Source organism: Camelus dromedarius, chromosome 21 (assembly GCF_036321535.1).
Source record: "Camelus dromedarius isolate mCamDro1 chromosome 21, mCamDro1.pat, whole genome shotgun sequence".
In the NCBI taxonomy this organism is placed as follows: Eukaryota; Metazoa; Chordata; class Mammalia; order Artiodactyla; family Camelidae; genus Camelus; species Camelus dromedarius.
The window spans coordinates 26,637,595-26,661,279 of NC_087456.1; the positions used below are offsets into that span (position 1 = coordinate 26,637,595).

General features: G+C 35.8%; 1 protein-coding gene across 1 annotated transcript in view; it reads right to left on the reverse strand.

Annotated features, from left to right (window-relative positions):
• Window positions 1-23,685, reverse strand: part of SPATA17 (spermatogenesis associated 17) — a 137,540-nt gene that overhangs the window by 96,593 nt on the left and 17,262 nt on the right. The window contains exons 3-5 of the mRNA XM_010993050.3: window positions 22,932-23,013; window positions 13,430-13,480; window positions 3,538-3,641 (exon numbers count right to left, since the gene is read on the reverse strand). Of these exons, the coding sequence (XP_010991352.1) occupies window positions 3,538-3,641; window positions 13,430-13,480; window positions 22,932-23,013 (237 nt within the window). The remainder of the gene's footprint in view (window positions 1-3,537; window positions 3,642-13,429; window positions 13,481-22,931; window positions 23,014-23,685) is intronic.

Sequence of the window (23,685 nt, forward strand, 5' to 3'; positions counted from 1 at the left end):
TTTTACATGTATTAACTTACTTATGTTCATAAGAAATCTATGTAGTAATTCTATTATTTTCCTCACTTTGTGGATAACGCAATTTAGGAAAAAGGAAGTTAAAGAATTTGCCCAAGGTCACACAGCCAAGAAGTGGCAGAGGTCTGGAAGAACACACATAAAAATGTTACAAGTATTTATTTCTGAGCAATGGGATCATAAACGAGTTTTTGTTTATTTTGTTTTAAATTACCTGTATTTTCAATTTTTCTACAATGGACATGTATTATTTGTGAAATAAAGAAATAAAGGGTTTTTAAAGTATAAAAACAATATATTTAACTAGGAAACAGAAAAGTGAGAAAAAAAGACAAAAATCTGAGATGTGGTTCTTTAAAAATTAGCAATAAAATAGGTAAGTCTGACAATTTTGAGACCAAAGAGACAAAAATTTTAAGAAGCAAAATTAGAAATGAGAAATGGAACAAGGCAAGAACTATTTTAATTAAAATATTTGTAAATAACATCAGTATATTTTGAAACATCGATGAATAGTTATCTGGTAATAAATAAAACTGACTTTAATATATTTTTTAAAACCTGAGTAGAGGTTTGGAAATGTGAAAGATTTGCCTTCTCCAAAAGGGTTTAGGGCCCAGTTAATTTTATAAACTATTTCTTTTAAACTTCTAAAAACAGTAATCCTCATGCCATATAATCTATTCAACTAATAAATAAAGAAAAAACCTGATATCAAGACAAGAAAGAAAATTATGATGAATCATGCTTACAAACGTGGATATAAGCATCCTATAAAATACTAATATAATTGTAGATACTGTGTTTCATAATAAGAAATATATATTTGGTCTTCATCCCTGTTTTTGGCACACAGGTCAAAAAGCCTTGGAATTCCCCCAAAGTAATATGTCTTTTTTCATGCTAATGAGATGAATGGTAGCTGGGGACTCCCTCAGGTTGGGAGCTGGTCGTCAGGGGTACCAATCATATGATTAAAAGATCAGAATTTTCAGCTCCACCCCCTCGACTTCTGTTGGGGGAGAGGGGCTGGAGGTGGAGCTAATCACCAAAGGTCAATGATATAATCAATCGTATCGACATAAGGAAGCTTCCATAAAAATCCCCGAACAACAGAGTTCAGAGAGTTTCTGGCTTGTGGACCACAGGGAGGTGCTGGGAGGGTACCATGCTCAGTGAGGGCATGGAAGCTGCATGCCCCCCCCCCACTCCATATTCTGCACTGGTCATCTCTTCCACCTGGTTATTCCTGAGTTGTATTCTTCTATAATAAACCTTTAATTTAGTAAATAAACTGTTTTCCTGAGTTCTTGAGCCATTCTAGCAAATGACTGAAGCTGAGGAGGACGTCCTGGGAATCTCTGATTTGTAGCCAAGTTGGACATAAAGTTGTGGATAACCTGGGGACCTACGATATGCGATTGGCATCTGAAGTTGAGGGTTGCGGGGGACAGGCCTTGTGGGACTTGAGTCCTTAACCTGTGGATCTGATGCTCTCTCCAGGTAGAGGGCATCCGAATTGAGTCTGAGAATTGCTTGGTATAAAAAACCCATTTTGTGACCAGAAGTATTGAGGGTAGAGTATTAAGTACACAGAAAACAGAGGAGTGTTTTTCCTTTTCAGTACAATAATCCCCATGCCATATAATCTACTCATCTCATAAATACAGCAAAAATCTGATAACAATATCTGTAAATTGCAATGCAAGAGAGAGAATTATAAGTAACTCCATTTATAAAAGTGAATGTAAATATCCTATGTAAAATATTGATATTATTTAGTAATAAATCAAAAGGATAATTAACAATGAATGGCCTTGTTAGATATATTCCTAGTATATGATGGTTTAATATTAATATGTCTATTAATAAAAACACATTCTATAACATGTCAATAAGTCAAAAAGGAAAAATATCATCTTATTTCAGTACATGATGGGAAAGCATTTGTTTCGTTCAACTTCTCTTCTGCCTTAAAAATTCTAAGACCAGTATAAATCAAAAGAGTAAGTTTGTAATATGATAAAGACCAGCAGGCTAAACCAAATTGTGAGCACCGATACACCAGGCTCTCTAGTGGCTAGAGATATTCCTAGTAAAATCAGGAAGAAATAAGGATAAAAGGAAAAACCTGATGAACAAAAGAAACAGGCCTTTCCAAAACCACCTTGCACGTGTTTGTCTCCTTGAGTCCCTTCTCCTGTTCAGGGATAGAACTAGGTGAAGCAAGCGAGGACTCTAAAATGCAGAGTTTAAAGGTACACTCTCGGGGTTGGGAAAGTGCAGTCGCCTGCACGACCCTGACAGTGAGTGCCTCCTCAATTTCCATGTCTTAAGGGCCTCTCTTGCCTCCCCTGAACCCCAGTCCAGCTCAAATTCTCCCTCTTGCATGTTCTACTAGCTCCTTCCGCCTGACAAGCTCAAGCCTGCCAATTGCAGATAGCCAGCCCATCGCTAGAACATTGGATTTCTTAGGAAGAAATTAAACAGCAGTCCCCTACGGCCCACATGTTTCTGAGTTTTCCAACTTCGCTCACTGACTAAATCCTATTCCAAGCTCCCCAAATCTTTATTGCTGTTTCCAAAGAAATCAACTTCACAAATTTCCCATACTTAATCTCCAAAGACCTTTTCATACACGTCACATATGTGAGAAATTTAAAAGTTGGGGAGTTAGCGTTTAGATATTTTATGATGTATATAATTTTAGGGTCTCAGACAACACCTTTATCTTAACAACTTATTGTCAATTGTTATCTCTAGTTTGAAAAATGTTAAGAGTAAAATGAGATAATGCAGGTGAAAACTGAAAGTAAAACTATGGCATAAATACCAACTATGATTCATTACTATTTCATTTTTATCTAAATCTATTATAAGCATATGGTCACATATGTTTTTAGAATGGAGCACATTACAAGAAGAAAAAAACTAGCGATTTTTGATGTAACATGAAAACTTAGTACATAGAGCTTTGGTAAATCTGACTGAATAGTGCTGCAGTAACTTTACTTTGCATAAATCTACAGAAGACTCATCATTAAGGCCTAAATCCAGGTGTTATCTTTCTATGTGCTTGAAGGAAAAAAAAAACTGACAGTAAAGCAGTCCATTTTAATATGTTCCTTAACATTTTCTTCTTTGAGAGGCAAGTTTTTGCTACTGAACATGTTTCTCACAATACATCTGAGGTTTGTCATACTTAAGGATTCATCTATGTAATCATTTTACAGATAAATCCACCTCAAAATGAGGTAATTTTACTGAACCTGAACTATTTGCATAGTACCAAGGTAGGCTTATTACACACATAAATAATCTAATTTATAGTCAAGAGTACAAGATAGTTAAAAATAAATTTTTTTGGTAAATAGAATGATATAGCTCTATTGTAACAATAAATTTTTGCTTAAAATATCACTTAGTTTTAGAAAGTATTCCTAAGTATGATAATGATCAACATCTATTGAGTAACTTTTCTAAAATTTTCACTAGTGGACTAGTGATTATACCACTCACCGAATTGCATCATTGGTCTCTGAAACAGCTTTCAGGTACTCCTTCAAATAATAATAATTAAAGCAGTATTTCCGAATCTTATAGCCTCGCCATCGCCTCTGAATCTATTGAAGGAAATCAAAAGATAAAATATGCCAGTGAACATTTTTAGCAAAACCATTAATAGTTCTTCAGAATCAAGGTAATGACAGATAACGCCTATCAAAGTCTCAGGCTTCTCCACTAAAATAACAGTATATCTATGTCCAAATATCAATTGTACTCAAAAGATTTATTATAAAATGTTATAAAGACAAAAACATACTCTAAATTAGTATACTTTATTTTATAATACTTATCATTGTTTTACAAATACTATATGTGAAATTAACTATTGAAAGTTTAAAAATTTGCTTTACCAATTCCTACTACCTCCACTTCCTGACCAAATGGATTTTTTTATTTTTCATAACCAACTGGCTTGAAAATTGTACTTGGTATCACTAAAATCAAAGGTTTTAATATATTTTTTTAAATTCAGTACTATCAAAATCTTTAAACAAAATGTTGTCTTGTACCTTCAACATGACACTGTAGGATATCAAATAGTGTGGAGGGACAGACTGCCTATCACATGAAAACACCATTAAATTCTAAGTAAAATAAGACTAAATGGGTCCGAAAACACAAAAGACGCACGCTGGGGAGCTGAGAAGGAAGGACAGAAGATGGCGCTTTGCCCGCTTTGAGAAGCTGAAAGAGCAAACTCGGAAAGCGGCTGCAGAATCTGTGTCAGAAGGAAGGGCGCTCACAAAACCCAGTGGCGTGCGCTTTTTGCCACTTTTAACTGAGCAGCTACTAGAAACAGCACCAGCCGCACTCGCTGCGTCAACCATCGTGCTCTCAGAGACCCTCCTAACAGCCCAGCTCCCTACACACCCACCCAAAGGCAGGCTAACTTTCCTTTTCAAGACAAATCTGGGTATTTGCAATGGTGTACTAAAGCTCATAATAGGTAAGTGACGGTCAGATAACAAATTAAAACTCATCCACGTTAAAGTATAATCAACCAAACTTCAGAGGGTTTTGTTAGAGGTAAGTGAATAAAAAGGCTGAAAGAAACTGGGCATTTGAGTGGATGATGATGCTATCATCCAGTGAAGTAAAGAATCTAAAGTTTATGAGCTCCATGAATGTACCAGGTATTATGCTAACTGCTTTGATTCTCATGGTAACCTTGTGAATAGGGCATGATCTCCATGTTAAAAATGAAGAAACTAAGGTTAAGTAACTTGATCAAGGTTATGACATAACTGGTAAGAAAGTAAAGGACAGAGAATACACCTAGTTCTCTCACTCCAAAACCCACTAAAACGTCTGTCAGACGTACTCCACGAAGAGAAAGAGTGTGTGCATGTTCTTACGTTACAGGGAGCCCAATTTGACCAATAGCTAATTGATAAAAGATACAATATAGCTGATTTCTGACTATACTTCCTGTGATAGGAACAAATGACATCTTAAATTTTGCCTAAATTTCCTGTTGATATCCCAGTACTAGTGAAGACACTTTTAATTTTTTTTTAAAAAAAGTACTTTCAAGAAGCAGCATGATGACAACATTCTTCTTAATTTCAAGGTGAGCAGGTTATGACTTCCAAAGCACACGGCTAGTATTCATGCCCTTCAAAGTAATTAGCAACTTTCAGAAGTGATTGGTATAAAACAATTATTGTCATTGATCAGCTCTGAATAGATAATTTTAAACAAAGTCATTGTGTGCTCAGCAGATTACAGCTTGTTAACGGGCAAGTTCTAAATGACCTCTTAAGCTAGTCAAATCAATGATGCATATTCCTCATTAAGTAACATCAAAATGTAAGTGGTCTTATAAATAATGTTTATTTTAAGCACTAAAATAAATGGCAAAACCATGATATATCAGCCATCTGTTCATAGAAAAGATTTTCCCTCCGTTGAGTCTATTATTATTCCTCAAAATTCACAGTAATCTTAATATCATCAAAAGAGAGAAAAAAAAATCTTCTCACCTAGAATTAAAATCAAAACATAAAAAACAAATTCACAGGTAATAACCTATCTAGGACTAATGCTCTAAATGCATATGAGAGCATATAAATAGGACTCTTATTCATAATTAGACTTTCACTTATTAGAATGTTCAACATTCTAGAAAACCATACAGTGAGCACAGAAAGGTGAGTTTACTAAATTTTCAAAGACAGGGTGCTTAAAAACAGTAATGTCAAAGTTTTCACTATTGATGTCAAGTTACTATCATGTCAAAAACATACATATATATGGTTAGTTAGGTTTTGGATAATTATTCCATATGCAACTTTTTTCTCTTCAATATTTTGTTTCCCCACTCTACTTGACTTTATACTTCCCTTCTCTACAATTTCTTTCATCATTTCACAAAGATATTAGTACTAGAGGTAGTAGGGGGAGAGAAGAAATATTATTTTGCATAGTGATGGAACATCTAAATGTTTATCATTCTGCACAAGGTAGGGCTTATCTACCCCTCTTCTTCCTTAGGCTGATGTTTTGGGATACTTTCTTCTGTGTGAATAAGACTGTGTTTTATTCATGTTGTATTCCTAGAACCTCGTATAATATTTAGTATATCAAAGAATATCAGTGTTTTTTCCTGAATTATTTTACCTATTTATGTCTATCTAATATTGGAGTCATTGCTCTAAACATAACTACTGCATTGTGGTGTAAATATGAAAATAGGATTATAAATAGGAGACTGAGATGGGTCTTTATCTGACACATATTTAACCATTTTTCAATTAAAGCTACAATATAATCTTACACTTTTCATACTTCAGACACAAGTGCAAAACAAAAGAAAATAGTTAATTGATGTTTTGAGTTATATTGATTTTTGTAAATAAAAATTTTGATTACATAAATTCAGAGCTCTAAGAGGAAAGAGCCAATAAAGTTATGGTTATTTTGCAAATTGATTATTTTAAGTGATCTTTTAGTCTAGTGGTCCTCTTGTTATGACAGTTTTTATTTTCCTTAAAGTGAGGATTTCTTACCTGAACTAAAATGTTTAGGGGCACTAATTTCAAGTTAAATTATTCAAAATAACTGCAATAATAAAGGGTCATCTGAGACTCCCATTGTTCCAGCAGAATATCATTAAGTAAGTATATGTGAAAATGAGTATTTGTATGTATATGCAAGACTGGGACATTGTGCTGAACACCAGAAATTGACACATTGTAATTGACTATACTTAAATTTTTAAAAAATTTTAAAAAGCAAGTATATGTGATCAATAAGGTGGACAAGGTTTCCAGGGTAAAAGGACTTCTACCTGAAACAATCAATTACATCTGTAGTTCTTTAAAACTCTGTAAGTTTTAGATTATTATCATTTTCCATTCCTCAAAGACCTTTGAAAATGAGAAGAAAAAGTCTGATGGAACATTATTTTTTGAGATCTCCAAGGTACCAAATCTTAGCACTTCTCAAAATCTGCATTCATATGATACTATTTCTGTTGTCCTAGGACAGGCAAGCAAATGCGATTCAAGATGTATGAGATGACCCAAAGGAGGCTTTCCACAGGCATTGCAAGGAATAAATAATTTTCAGAGAGTTTACTTTTGTTAACTTCCAAAGTCTGTGCCAGATTATATATCCCCATTAAGTTGAGCTTATTAAAGACCAGTATATTCTAAGAGTTAATGTATAAAGAAAGGGGTCAACAGTTGAAAAATCATAGTGCTGGTAAAAATTTTGTGGGGTTTCTAAAGTTTTTAATGAAATTAAGAGTCTCCTTTTCTCTTCCATTAATGTTCCAGGGTCCAAAATGGGCATGGTGAAGGTCCAAATACAACCAAATTGAAATTCTTGGATCAGAAAAATCTATGTGATTTGCACCTTGTACTCCAAACAGGAAAGAAATGACAGGTTCTGTTTTTTCATTTGCTATATCTTATACAAATAGCCATTTAAAATTGTAGCCAGAAAGGTGTTTCATCTGGGGTTATGATGGAAGACAAATCCTGATGCAATATGAGAAGACTAGAGTTTGCGTACCCATTTCTACTAATTATCACTGAATTTAGAATTCCCTGAGTGGACTGTATCAGTAAGAATACTCATGAATTACCAGGGCCATGGGGTCCATTTGCCAAGAAAACCACCGTGTGAGTAATAAAATTTCCCTAAGGGCTTGACCCAGGGTTCATATAGTTGCTCTTATCTAGATTTCTGAGAGAAGGAAAGAAGACTAGAAGTGAAGGTAAGACTGCAGGTGACCAGAAATAACAGGAATATGGGCACCAGACCTCCTGGGCTCAGTTCCTAACACTGTCACTTACTAGTTGTGTGACCTTGGGCAAGACAACTTTCTACAATTCCATTTTCTCATCTTTCAGATTGGAACCATAATGATACCTGCCTGCCTCAGTGAGCTGGTCATGAGAATTGCAGGGAATAGTTAAAATATTTAAAATATTTAGAATGGTGCCTGGAGAGTGGTCACTGCTGTGCAATTGCTAACTCTTTTTACTTATCAATGGTTCTGACTTATCAACTTTTGGGAACCTGTGGTATTGCCATCTTGTCCTTGCATATATGCCTCACAGACACACACTCTTCCTGGCAGCTGGTTTGACTAAGGTAGGTACCAGCTGTATCCATTCTTGTTCAGGTAATACGTGTGAGAATTGGGAACCATTCTACTGGGGAAGTGGGAGCCTCAAAGATACAGGTTAAGTTGAATGTCTATATGCCTAGAAATGGAAGAATTAGGTATATGTGCCACTCTATACAAGATGGTTCATCCTAGATGGAGTCAGCCAGTAAACAAAAGCCATAAACAAGATAAAAATACCAAATACTGAGAACTATGCATCAAAGTTTTGGGGGAAAGAAACAAGTAAGGGACCTCACTGGATGGAAAGACCTAGTGGATGAAATAATAACACTGAACTGCACTTTTTTTGCTACCTGGGCATATTTTTTAATGGGCTTTCAACCCATAAAGTAATTTTGCCTTTCATCTTTATATTACTGCCAGGAAACTGACTCTCTAAGCCCCATGACTGGAGGGCCTGAAGTGACACCCAAGTGCTCAAGGAGATGCTTTCTAGCATCAGAAACAGAGATCATTCTAAGTGAAGTAAGCCAGAAAGACAAAGTAAAGCACTGTATGATATCACTCATCTGTGGAATCTAAAAAGAAAAAAAGGACACTAACGAACTCCTACAAAACAGAAACAGACTCACAGACATAGTAAACAATCTTATGGTTATTGGGGGGAAGGCGGTGGGAAGAGATAAATTTGGGAGTTTGAGATTTGCAAATGTTAGCGACTATATATAAAAATAGACAAAAACAAATTCCTTCTGTACAGCACAGGGAGCTATAATCAGTATCTTATAATAACCTTTAATGAAAAGGAATATGAAAACAAATATACGTATGTACATACATGACCGGGACACTGTGCTGTACACCAGAAACCAACACACTGTAACAGATTATACTTAAATTTAAGGTAAAAAAAAACACTATAAAAAAAATAGAGGGATAGAGGGTCCATTCCACACCGTACTGTAAAAGATACACAGCTGTACATCTAGATGGGACAGGGAGAGAAATAACTTGAGCAAATGAATCAGCTCATGGTATCTGCATACGATACTAAAAGCTGTTCAAAGAGTAAGAACTGGAAAAAAAAAAGTTGGGGGCCAAATTTAAGTGAGATCCACAATGGAGTAGCCAAGATGCTAGAGGAAAAGCAGAATCCTAATCTGGAGTAAATTCAAATTAAAGACCAAAAAGGCAATAAAGTGTCACACAGAGAAACAGGAGGAATGGGGCCCCAGGAGCTAAGATAAAAATTTACTGAGCAATTTATTGCTGTATTAATTGACTGTCGCTGGGCCCAGCTACAAATCAGTAACAGGGGTTTTGTACAGGCATCCTGTGGGTTCTGATAGCAGTTTTGTTCACAGCAAAATTCCTTCAAGTCTGTATGTGTTTCTAACACTTTGGCAAGGGCCCAAAGCTTATGAGGTCTTCCACTCACGTGTAAACTGCACTGACCAAATATCACCTTCCCGTGTCCGGTTCATCAGCCACTTAGCCTCAAGTGTTTTCAACTATTCGGAAAAGCCTTAAAGTTTTCCCAGCAAAGGCTTAAATAATTTCCAACAAGGGCACTAAGGGACTTAGATAAAAAGTATTGAAAACAAGTGACTTTTTTTTTTCACTCCTTATTTAGAAAAGAATGAACCAACATTCGTTGATTTATTCAGGGACATCTCTTTAATCACTTACTATAAGCCAGATACAAAGACTAAGAAGAGAGGATCTGGGACCCATGGGACTTACAGTGTATGTGGGTGCCAAATACAGGCATGTAAATTAGTAAGGATAATAAAATGTTACAGGTTCTATACAGAAGTGTATCGATGGTAGAACAGGGACATAAAAAAAGACAGTGATCTATCCCACACGGGTGGGGGGATCATAAAGTCTTTAGAGAAAAGGTGACCCTTTAAAAAAAAATACAGCAAATCTGGATATGAATGCCTATTACACTAAACAATCACACACATATAATTTATTCTTCATTATATAAAAAAGTGATATCTATTTAAGATGTATAAGTTAAAAATGAAGTTTCAAAATTTCTTCTCTTTTCAGAAATGCTCCATTTACCTCTTTGACAACTGAATATAATTTGTCATGCTAGGAGTCAATAGTCAGACATATAATTTGCGACTGGCTCAGTTTATGAGCCAAAGTAAGATAAAAGTTTCTTTCTCTTCGACTGCATGGTTTAGGTACATATATAAAAGTATATCTGGCTGAATATTGATGGCCATATAGATTTTTGGTAGTTATCTGTTTCTCTCAGTAATTCTCCCTCTTGTACACTCATAGCCACCCATATTTAAATCACTTAAAGGGTGGCTTTTTCGAACAAAGTTACTTGGTAGCTTCTGAACTGACAAGGCAGAGTTGTATCTGTTAGAAGAAACAGCTCAGCTGCTGGTCTTTAGGTAGGGCTGCAATCTTCAGATATGTACAGCATGAAGGTATGTGGACCACACATTGGTCTCTTTAGCCTCTCACTCCCGCAGCGAGCAAAGTTTTCAGAGCACCATCTTGCAAAAAATCCACTTACAAATAGGTTTATCCAAGTGCACCTACAAATAAGTTCAGTTCTTGCCATGCAATTAACCAATGCTAAAAATTAATCTTTGCTGGGGGGAGGGTATAGCTCAGTGGTAGAGTGCATGCTTAGCATGTATGAGGTCCCGGATTCAATCCCTAGCACCTCCATTTAATAAATAAGTAAGTAAATAAATAAACCTAATTGCCTCACCCTCCAAAACTAAATAAATACATAAATACATAAATAAGAAAAAAAAAACACCCAAAATTTAAAAAAAAACTTTCTTAGGCAATCACATTAGCTTCTATGCAAGTGGGCTTCATTCCTGATTCCTCAACACCAAGTTAATCCAACTTGATGATTCCTCACTACCAAGCTACCAAATTAACTCATTCAAACCTCTAAAGGAAGTCTTTGAACATCTTTGTTAGAGTAGTGTTTCTATTATAAATTTCTTACAGTAGTAACTACATACTCCATTAAGCCTCCAAAAATTCCCGAGTATCTTCAGTGGATCATTTCAACCTCTAGGAAATGCTCAAGTCTTCCTTCCCTTCACTTTAATGACCAGTGCATTCCCACCTCTACTCTTCTCTCCTGTGTCAGATAAAAAACAAATCTGGACATAGCAAGGAGAGACTTGATTTGGAAGAATCACTGTAAGAAAAAGGGGGCAGATGACTATTGCAATAGATGGAGGTGGGCTATTGCAATACAGAGAATCTTCGACAGCAAGATTTGCAAACATGCCAAAAATAAGGCAAAAAGAGTTTTTCTTTTATTGAAAGGTATGAACAAGGCTGGAAAGAATCTGATGAGGGGAAGTGGGATGACAGGGTGGCATAATCAGATGGTAGCTCAGAGAATGTTTTAACCTGAAGCCAGCCCATGTTCAGGAGGTAATAAGGAGATGCTATGTGCTGGCTACATTCATAGATCTAGGGGAAAGACAGAAACTTAACCAGAGTTTGGTTAAAAACATGTTTTTCCAACTGATCGATGGAGACAAGCAATTCATGTAATCATTTATGATGTAAAGAATGGGAAATTCAGAGACTGTGTCTGGCTTTGTCATAAGTAAACAAGGGGTCACCCATGCCTCTTATCTAAGTCCTGTGGGGAAGGGTGGTTTTTTTTGCAGTAAGCTGTTTCAGAAACACAAAAGAGTTGGACCGAGGGAGATTTTTCAAACTTTGCTGTTTTCTAGGATCGCAGGAATTAGGTAGAGTTCAGCACTGTCTGCTGATGTTGACCAAAGACAAGGTGACGCTGGGCAAAGGAAACAGTTTTTAGCATGATGTTGGACTAAGTCAAAAACTCTGCCTTCTGAGTGGCTTGGATTAATGTGGTTTCTTAGACATGCGTAGTCAAGGTAAAAGGAATCTTGATGATTCTAGCCAGATCAGAATTCAATACAAAACTTGGGACTAAATAATAAACAGGAGAATGCGTTTTTCGAACCCTGTCTCCTGTCCCTCTGTCCCTTCTGGTGATCTGTGGGGACATCAAAGCCCTTGGTCATCAGCTGCTTTGGGTCTCCGTCAGCTTTTTACTTTGCAGACACATCTGACAAAGGGCATGCAGAAAAGAAAAGCTCTAATACTGTTTTAGGCTCAGAGGTTGTCTCTGGCAGAGCTATACAGAGAATCAGAATCTCCTAAATTCCCAGACTCAAGCTCAAGTATTCCCATTAAAAGAGAAAAAACAAATTATTTTCTTATATGACTATATTTCTAAAAAAGGTAAGTAGCCCAGTGCAGCTAGATATCAGCCTCTGGCTCAGGAAAAGGAGGAAAAAAGATCTACTTCTTCCTGTTTTTTCCCCTTAAACTACAGAAGCACAGAGCAGTGAACAGATCCTGGAGATGGTCCCTGGGATAGTCTCCCACACTCACACCTATAGAGGAAAACCCCTTCCCAAAGCAGCATTTTAAGTCATCAAAATAATGTTAATTTAACTGCCGTGTTCAACACAAGACTTTCAGAAGGTATTTTTACGACCTTGCTTCACCCAAAACAAAATCTGTTATGCTTAGCAGAAGTAAGAACTAATAATAGATTAAGGGAAGAGAATATAATAAGGCAACATAGGTTTTAAGAACATTAATGAAATTCACTTAAGCATTTTCCCATTTATAACAGCTTCACAATTAAGCTATCATCATATTGTCTGATGCAAAAGAAATAATACTTTTGTTGCGGCTCTTCCCAAAATCTGTGCAGAAACCAAGGAAGCCTCACAATCACTAAATTCAGCTTCCTATTTGGCAAATAACATATGAAAGTTGAGCACAGAAATGATATAAATAAAACGTCTAAGCTGGAAACTGACTTCATTACTGCTAAATCGTATGAATAACTTCTGATTGATTTGTACTGGGCAGGAATCTTACATTCCAGAACCATGTTCATCTATTTATTACAATATTCTATATGACATATGGAAACCAACATTGCTTCATTAATATTTACATTCTTTCTCTAGTCATGGCTCAGAGATATTTAACATTCTAAAACATAAGCATTGATAATTACATGTTTTACATTTTACTCTAATTTTTAATACTGCCAAGACTCTTTTGTATAACTAACTTTTTAACGATGTACTCTTTTCTCTCTTTACCATTAGCATATCAATCAAATTTGCATTATTCGGGTTTGCTCATTTTATTAAAAGCGAATTCAGGGCACAATTGACTTTTCATTTGTTTAACAAGTGAAGAAATATTTACCCTGACAGCCATTGCATTGTAGAGATTCATCTTCATAGTATAATATGCTAACTGTGAATCAAGGGGAAAAAAAGATGGCATAAATTTCAGTTTTACACAGAGACAGTGCAGGCTATTTTTACATGTAAAAGATAAGAATCTTTATACATAATACATAATAAGAGTTCTCGGCTTAGAAAAATGAAATCAAACTTTGCATTGAAGGGATAGGCTTCCTAATACATAATGCAGGCTTAACCAGAAAAATCTATGGTAGTCAAACTAGGAGCTAATGGAGATATATGATCATAAAATGCTCTCCGCTGAGTTTGATAATCAATGGTGCTCTACTGAGAATAGAATAACAAAGCAGAAATATTCACAAGTGCTGGTGACACGTAGTATTGTATGATTTATTCACTGGGGTTCTTTTAGCCAAAACTCACAGAAACATAAAAGGAATTCATATTTCAAGACGTCTGGTTTAATGAAAAATTCAAAGAAATGCTGTCTTCAGTCGAAATCGTTCAAGGATGTGGATGCAGTGATGGAGCAAAATTGTGCCTTCCAACCATCTGTACAAAATGTTATGTACTCAGCTGCCTCCTGAGCAATCCTTGGGAGTTTTGTTTCATTTAATATTCATTTTAACACCATCAAATCATAAATACAATGATATCATGTTACAGCAAATCCCCTGATATAATGAAGACCTCCTAAAGTCTTGGTTTCTTCCTAGTAGAGACACATTTGTCTATTAAAATACAAATCTCTGTGATAGTAAATAATCACTTAGCAACATAGCTTATTTCAATGAAAATACTGCTTAAAATAAAACTCCCACATCTGTTCTTTCAATTAAAAAGATAAAATTAACATGATTCATGACAGTGCAATAAACATTGAAATACATATTTTTTCCACGCAAAATACAACTTTATCCATTTTTATTTAACCAAAACTCATTCGACTAATATAACTTGAGCCTAGGTAATAGCCACTATGTTTCAGCAAAAATCAGAGATAAATGCCTTAACCTTTGAGATAGGGGTTTTCTTCCCTGCAACAAACAGGAATTCATATAAAAGGGTTGCACTGTAATTAGTATTGTTTGAATTGCCTGATCTGATCCAAAGCAAATTGTCTGTGGAGAGCAGCAGGGCTGGATTATTTATCAACAGTCTGAGCAATTAAGAAACAGTTGGCTGCAATATGTTATTTACAAATGAACACAATGATGTTACCTCATTTTAAATTCTCTTTCTTCCTTATAGCAAGCAAGGCGTAATTCTTGGTGTATGAGGTGAATTTAAAATATTTACTTAACTATTGTATTTCCTCAAGTCATATTGAAGCATATATAACCATTGTATATTTTTATACAGAAGAAACATTTTGGAAATTATATATTTGAGAAAGTTGGGTTCAGGAAAAGATACTGTTTATTATCTTTTTTTCATATTGTTGTTGTTAGCAGCAGTGAGTGTTCATGAGTTTTCAAGCCACAGACCTGAGTTCAATTCCTGACACTGCTCTTACCAGCTGCATGGCTTGAACAAATTACCTGAAGTCTCCTAGTCTTGATTTCTGTCCTTAAGAAATGGGACATCACATACTTCATGGAGTTATTGTGAAGAATAAAATAACATAAAGTATTTAAGGCGTGTGGGACGTATTCGATGGTCATTAGGAAAGGGATTACCACTGTTACACATTTTGTAGCTAAAAGTGTGTAAGAGGTTAAATTTTATTCTGAACAAAGAGGAAAGAGATATAGCTTTTAAGTGTAAGAATTTCAAATTCTATAGTTAAATGGTGGAAAAGCACTTTGATTCCAGGTTACCAAACTTATGTGAAGCACAGACTGGTGTTATGATGTTTATTCTCAATTCTCCAGCCCAAGATGCTTTTGAAAGAACCACTGAAACATGTGGGAAAAACATTGTGTGATTCCACTTATATAAGGTTCCTGGAATAGTCAAATTCAGAGAGACAGAAAGAAGAAAAGTGGTCACCAGGCACTGGGGGAAGACGGGGAGTTACTGTTTACTGGGTACAGAGTTTCCCTTTGAGATGACAGAGAAGTTTGGGAGATGGATGTACTGAATGTCACAGAATAGCACTGTTAAAACTTGTCAAAATGATAAGCTTTATGCTACACTTTATCACAATTTTAAACAACACTAAAAACTCATTTGTGAATATGAATCACGCATCTCTATAAGCTACCTACAAGACACATGTGGACACTTTAAAATTATGTAAAATTTCATCTAATCTCTGTATTTCCATTCTGAGCAGTGATAATTACTTGTTATCTTAATACTTTTTTTTGTTACATGAGTAGTTAAATTATAGCTCATAAAAAACCCTCATTCTTAATATTTTCTAGGATTCTGTCCAAAAAGTTTTTTTTCCATTCCATGGAATTAGATAAGCAAAGTGTACCAAATATTAATAACATATCCAAGAATGACAGCACACACTGTAATTTATCAGCAGAGAAATTTCTTAAAATTTCCTTACTATATGCTAATTTCCTATTTTATCATTAAGGTACCACGTCTCCTTCAAAGGGAAAGACAAAAGATCTGGGGTGAAAAGCAAGCATGAAAGATGACAGTCTCAATGTCATGAAAACATGATGCTCAATTATAGATGTTCCCCAAATGCCTGTTGAATAAATGAAGGAAAGAAAAGAGAGAGGGAGCAGGAGAAAGAAAAGAGGGAGACAAGGATAAACAGAATTGATACGTCATATTTACAACAGACAGAGTAGGAAGACTTCCTGGGATGAAAAACAGCACTGGAACACTAAGTCAACCACTTTGCTTGCTGTACGGCCTTTGTCATGTCCCCTAGCTCAATTTTTAGAAGGCTTCTGAAATTTTTTTATGGAAGATGCATTCCTTTTAAAAACAATTTTCTGAGTGGTTAATATTCATGTGGACCTTTTAGACAGGGCTGCTATTCAGTGGGATTGGACCATGATTATTGATGGGAGCACAACTCATATGTGAGTTTTTTTTCTATCAGGTGAACTACAGTGGAGGTTGAGGGGGGAAATAAATGAGACCCGCTCTCTTAGAGGTCAAGTGATATTCAAAGTTCACCACAATCAGGTCCCAATTTTGTTTTCCAATTATCTCTCACCACCCTCTCCTATAAACCTGAATCTGATCAAATTACTATCCTTTCTTCTTCACTTCCATGTTCATACTACTCCCTTTGCCTGAAATGTCTTCTAATTCTTTTCTAGCTGTCCAAATCCTCTCTTCTCCTGTTTTCCTTTGAAGCATTTATAGGGGAAATCACCTTTTCTCCCCCATCGCAAGTACCAGCAACTGGAATAAAAAGCTGGCGTTCTCTCAGCTCCAGTGGATAAAACCATTTCAAACCAGTAGGAAATACTCCCTTAAAAACCACCCCCCCCCCAAAAAAAACCCCAAAGAGCAAAAGAACTCACTGTTCACTCTCTCCTCCTTCCTGGCGTTGTCTTACCTCTTTGGGTCTCTAAGTTACATGCTCCAACATTCCTCCTGTGCCTCTTTGCCTCCCCCCTGCCCTGCTCCAATAATATGTCCTAAACATTCTGACACCAAGCTAAAGGTCTTACTCTTCACCACAACTCCTGGCATTATCTTGAGACTCTTCAAGTTCATGTAGAGAACACACTCAGTTACCTAATCTCACAATTGCCTACCTTTCTCAGTCTCAGTGACTTCTACATCCTATAGCCATGTTTCCAGGCCTTGTGAACCAGAAATGTTACTCTCTTAAAAGTCTTACGCAAATTCCTCTCCTTAAATCCTTGATGGCTTAATTTCTAGTAATGGCTTTTCCATCTCAGTTTAGACAAATCTGGTACCTTTTCCTCAATGTTGAGTTTCTTTGTCCCATTTGTATATACAATGGCTATATGGTATTTTGCTACATGAGCATGCCATAAATTAATTGATCTTTCCTTTTTGTGGAGCATTCAGGTTGGAAACCAAGAAAAGATGAGTTTCAAGGAGCAAATGGTCAATCATTTTCAAAAACAGAACATTTACAGTAATCCCTATTTATAGTAAATTTGAGTAATACATCTATATAAACTTGACCAGATCAACTGGCTTTATTTGCTGGACTGGGCAATACAGAGGGAATATTTTCATTAAAGTGATGACAGTGGAACCTTTAGAAGCCATGTGCATATGGATATCAGATCTGGAGAGTCTGCACCTCTGTTATTTTCCACATTAGTGCCATCCTCATTTCATAATTTTGAGTGTAATCATTAAAATGATTTATTATCAAATAATCATGAGTATTTTGTGCACATGCTTTGCCTTGTTTGCTGGCTACTGATACTAATCTGGTTATTACCAACAGCTGATTTTTAAAATAACCTTTCTTCTTCCACAAAAAAAATCAAAAGCCAATAATATGATTCCTCAGTTGTTATTAATATAATCTTTAAACACAGGTGCACTAAATCTGAATTCATATACTTAAAATATGCTAATAAAGTTTTAAATTAATATTAGGAAGTCGGAGTCTTAAGTTATCCAGCCTTTGGTATTTATTTAAAATGCCAGATGATCCTGAGGGGGAAAAATATATTATGTTTCAGTTTTCTGCTACAACACTAAAGGGTGATAAATGCTGCCTTATTAACTTATAACTCATTTGGAAGCTGTACAAAGAAATTTATAAAAGGAGCTGGGCTACAGAAGGAACAGTCATTCATCTAATAAAGAGAAATAAAAACGTTCTGTACAAGCAACCCTGTCAATCTCACTATCTTAAAAATAATAACTGATATTTCACGTATTTTTACTATCCATTCCAAAAAAAAAAAAAACAGCCGGTATTTATGATGACAACACATAATGGGATTTGATAGTAGATGGTATCCTTGGTTCCATTTAAAGTTAATACAATTTCTTTCCATTGCTACTCTCTCAAATACTAATCAAATATGAAAACTTCATAAGCAGAGCAGTAAAATGATAAGAAGTATATAAATATTGTGACCCTTTTCAGCAATAAATTATTTTATAATTTGAAGAATAATCTATTTTATACGAATTATCTTTATAAATTAAATAGTTCTACCATAGGCTAGTCATATACTTTAACAAAAAGTTTAAATTTTGTTCATGTGGTTGCCATATATGTTATTCACTGAATGACCTCAGTTTAAAAAGTAACATTGAGCTTTTTAGAACTATAGTTATATTAATATTTATTTCATAATAATGCATATAGAATTAATCATGTTTATAGGGTAGCATTTATGCTTTGCTGCCCTCAGTGTGATGGCAAAAAATAGTGTATTTGTTATTAAACATAATATAAACTATGTAATAGTAAAATATAATTTAAAAAAAGGAAATTTAAAAGGATAACAAGATGTATACGGCTGTTCTGTATAGGTTTTATTGATGAATTCACTTAGGTAATGTTCAAAGTTTTCCAAAAGAGGCAGATGAAATATTTGAAATTTTTTCCAGCACTATTGCCTAGGGAGATGACTATTTTCACTTCACCGTTTATGAAATAAAGCAAGGAGTAAGGACAAGCTACAAAGAACATTGTACAGTTGGAAACAAGAAGGGTACAAAAACAGTAGGACCATTTGACCTCAAATGGGAAAAGCAGGTTGCAGTAAAATTATAGCAGGAATTCAGCAGGTATGGAACAGACGTATACTGAGCACACAACCATGTGATTAGAAATTCATTGTTAATTAAAAAAAAAAAGAAGAAGAAGATGAATCAGAGCACATCCTCACTAACAGGGAAAGATTTTCAAGTTGTGAATCAACAATCTTTGACCCCTAAGATGGACAAATGTGGGTTATGTTGCCAGATATTGCGGCATGAAAGGCAGCAGGAAGACCTGAAATGGAGGTGGAAAATTAAAACAAACAATAACAGCAGTCATCCAGGAAGCAAGAAAGAGATCATAAAAGAAAGCTGGAATGGCTCTGCTATCGTGGGTTAGTGAGGGCAACACGGTGGAGAACGCATAACACTGTAGGACTAGATAAGCCAGTTGGTGTTACTGTGAGAATTATTTAAAAGCTGGATAGAAGTATTCTGGTCCAGCAGAATTTTGAGGGAGGCCGTCTAAAAATACAGAACCTATCTAAAGATATCCTAGGACTTCTGTCTTTTCACAGTTCACGTTGTGTTGACCTTTGCCACATTTGAGATTGTTGACAACTCTAAGTTTTCTAATAGTTTTCTCCTCTCCTAAATCAGAGATACTGCATCTCTGCTTTTCTATTTGTTATCTACCTATAAGTCCCTTTCCGCTGCCTGAATCCTACCTTATGCATTCCACAAGCCTTAATTCTTGGCCCTCTGCTCCAGTGTTCGGATACTTTTCCATCAGGTAGAAAATCCTGTCATCTTATAATGATGGCTCCAAGATCTTTATCTCCAGCTCTGCCTCTTAATCTAAAAGTTCACTTTAATAAGCATTTGTTCAGTGCTAATTAGAACTTACCAGACACTCTGCTGAGCGATAGCAAAATCGCCTTACAAGATACCACCACATGGAGGTGTCCTAACATCACCACAAACTCAAAAAGCTCAAAACATTTTTATAAGTTTCACTGAGTGTCCCATTCAGAATGTTTCTTATAAAATCTATGCTTTTCTTGTCATTACAACCATTAATCAGCTTTGCCAAGACAAAAATGCAGCTATCTTAGTAGCTTATAAGACAAAAATTTTATTTCTCACTCACATTATATGCAGGTTAAATTTCCATGTGGCTATGGCCCACAATACATGGTTTAGCCCAAAATCAATGGGATGGATTTAATCAGTCCTTTCTAAGAAAGGGGGTAGTGAATAATTTTGGCCCAAACTGATTCTCATCACCAGCTATGCTGACCATGGTGGGGTCTTCCAACTTAGAGCCCCGTGAGTTATTAATTTATCCAGTTAGCAAAAAGTTCTGCAGGCTTTCTCTGTGACATTTACCGTATATGTGAGAAATAATTAATAGAACAGTCACTGCCATTCAGAGCTCCCAGTTAAATGAGATGTAAATAAACAAATGTTTTACAGTGATGCGCACCCACTTACAGGAGCAAATCTTAAGGAAGGTGCACCTAACATCTGCAGTCTCCCACCATCCCTCACTCAGCCTCAGGACATAAGGGAAGGATAATCTTTAAGTAAAGTCTTGATGAGTCGGATTCAGACCAACAGGAGGCAGGTCAGAGTGAAGAAGGGCATTCCAAGCAGAGTAAACAGCATTTGCTAAAATCCTGGAAGACGCTGCGTATTTTGGCAAATGGTTGAACATGGCCAGAGTACATTTATTCAGGTGTATCAAGAAATGAGGTTAGATAAGAAGTGATCATGAGACTATGAAAAACCAGCAGGTCATGCTGAAGAGTGTGAATTTTATACCATATGCTATGGTGAGGACTGTAGGCGTGGGAGTAAAATTATGACATTTAGGTTGGAAACAAGACACTTGTATGCAGGCAAATGCAAAGTATTTCACAACTGATAAGAGGCACAGAGTGGGGAAAAGAAGCTGATGGGCCTTCTAGGACGACTGGATTTCCAGTGAAATGGTTGTACCATGTACCTGAATAAAGGAATATGCAAGGAGGAACATATTTGGGGTGCCTCAGGGACATCCCAGGAAGAGCTGTAGTAAGTAGTTAGCATATGGATCTAGAGGAGTCAGGAGGAACTGAGAACTCAGGCACACACTTTAATCTCCCTGATCCTCCATTTCTCCATCTGTAAAATGAAGATAAAACACCTGCACTTTCTACCTGACAAACTGTTACTGGAAAATACGAAACAGTGAATGTAAAACATGTTTTTCAACAAAGTCCTTTAAAAATGTAGGAAATTATTGTATGAAAGTCACATTCAGCTCCTTACCAACCTTCTGCTGCTCCTCAAACCCTCTGAGCCCTCTGGATCAACATCTTCACCATGAACTAGTACACCAGGCTCTTTCCCAGTTTTGAAACTTCATTCATGCCATTCTGTTCCTTCCCTCTCCCCAGCCTCCACTCTACTGAATTCCCTGCGGTTCAGCTAAAGGCTCATTTCTTTGAACTTTGGAGATGATATTAACTTCCCACCTGAGCACATATTATCTGCCCATGCGTGTTTGGTGGGGGGAGTAACTTTTAAATTGACTTGCCTTTTTAATTAATTTATTTAACAGATAACATATTCACATTGTTTAAAATTCAAAAGCTACCAAAGAAATTACAGTAAAAAGTCTATTTCCTATGTTTATTCCTCAAGTACTTGTTCTTGTCCCCACCCTCCCAGGCAATTAATATCATTAGATTTTTGTGATCCTTCCCCAGAAAAGCAAATTAAATCAGTAGCTTTCAGATCATGTTCTGGTGGCTCAATATAACAACAGATGCAACATGGAAAGAGACCACGCAGTTGCATTTCCTCGGCTTCCAAAATAGCTGTGCTGTTTGTACCAGTTTTACATACAGGGCTAAAAATGTTGCTAAATTTTAGTTAAGGAGGAGTTCTGTTACTAAATTAGTTTTAAGATCACTAACCTATACCATTCATTTTATAACCTAATATACACTATATGGCATTATTATTATTGTATATAGCTATCATGCAAAAAAATTATGCAGAATAAATTTGGAAATAGTGGTTTACACACAGTTACCCTCTTCCTCCAAGAGGTCCCTGTATTAATTAAACATGTTTTAAGTTTTTCTCACCAAAAGTGAACTCTTATCATTTACTTATTTACTTTTTCTTTTTCCTCTCTGTTCACTTAGATGCACCTAACAAAGAATAAGTGAAGCTCAAACTACTACAGAAAAAACATAGTAACAAGTCAGAAAATTAGCAAAGTAGGCGAATGATTAGAAACTTCATTCCATTATCAAAAGAATTTTTTTTTCCTAATTTCCTAAATCTCTTAACAAAAGTATAAGTTGGCATATTATCACCTACTTCTGTAAGTCAGTCAGTGGATACAGATGATTGTAGACTGCTACATTTATTAAGGTAAAGCTTCAAAAAATCCCAAGAGTCAATCAAAGGGAATGATAAGTAGCACAGAGAATAATTCCCTTATGTTGTTATTTTGTAGAATTAATTTGGGGCACTTCAACCAATGTTTATTAACTGCAGTGGGCCAGGGATTAATCTAAATGTTGGTCGTCCAAAAATGAACAAGCTACAGTGTTTACTCTGAAGGAGCGCATCATCTAGGAGTAGAGAGAATCTTCAACAAATAAGTACATACAAATGCATACGCTGTGAAAAGCACTGTAATAAAAATAACATGTCTGATATAGTTTGGGTACAAAGAAATGAGTCATCGATTCTGCACGGAAAAAATCAGGAAAGGCTTCTCAGAAGTCGTATTCTAAATATTAAACCCAATTTTGTTCTTATATAAATATTATCAGTAACTTCAAAACTACATGCAGATGTGAGTGAAGTGAAAAAGTTACAACAAATAGTATAATCTGGATGCTAACGTGTGTAAATTTCATAATATTTACCTTGACAATGAGTTGATAACGTTGTCTGCCTAGGTAACCTCGCCACCATTTTTGAATGGTTGTTGCTACTGTGTGTAAGTGCCTGGGTGAAAAACATGCTTATTAGTATGCTTTCATTGAAACAGTAATATATCTTAAATTTTTGCCTGGAATATATCTTTGACAACTCAAGAAATCAAATTCAAAGCTGAGTTTATATATACTTTTAAACAGTAAGACAGTTATCATCCTGTGATCGTATTAATCATTCCTAGAAATAGAAAAAAGCCATAGATAATTATTCAATATTTCTTTGGGGCTTATGATTAAACATTTTAAATTTTAATTCCTCTTTAATAATAATTCTCTAAAATATTTCTGAATGTTAAGACTATAAAACAGGAGAGATCTCCCAAGATGACAGAGTAGAAAAGACCCTGAGCTCACCTCTTCTCACAAGCACACCAAATTTACAACTATTTAAGAACAATTATCAATGAAAGAGACCAGAAAAGACCTTCAACAACTAAACAAAGAAGGAACCACGACGAGGCAGGTAGGAGGGGTGGAGCTGCAGCTTAGTCAAAGCCCACACCCCAAGGTGGGCGAGCCACAAGTGGGAGAAGGATCACAACTGCAGGGGTTTTACCCAAAGAGCGAGGGTCTGAGCTCCACCCTGGGCTCCAGAGCCTGCGGTTCCGGCTGCAGGAAGACGAGTCCCAGAATGTTGGGCTCTGAGGGCCAAAGGGCTTGCTTTTGGGAGAGCCAGAGGCCT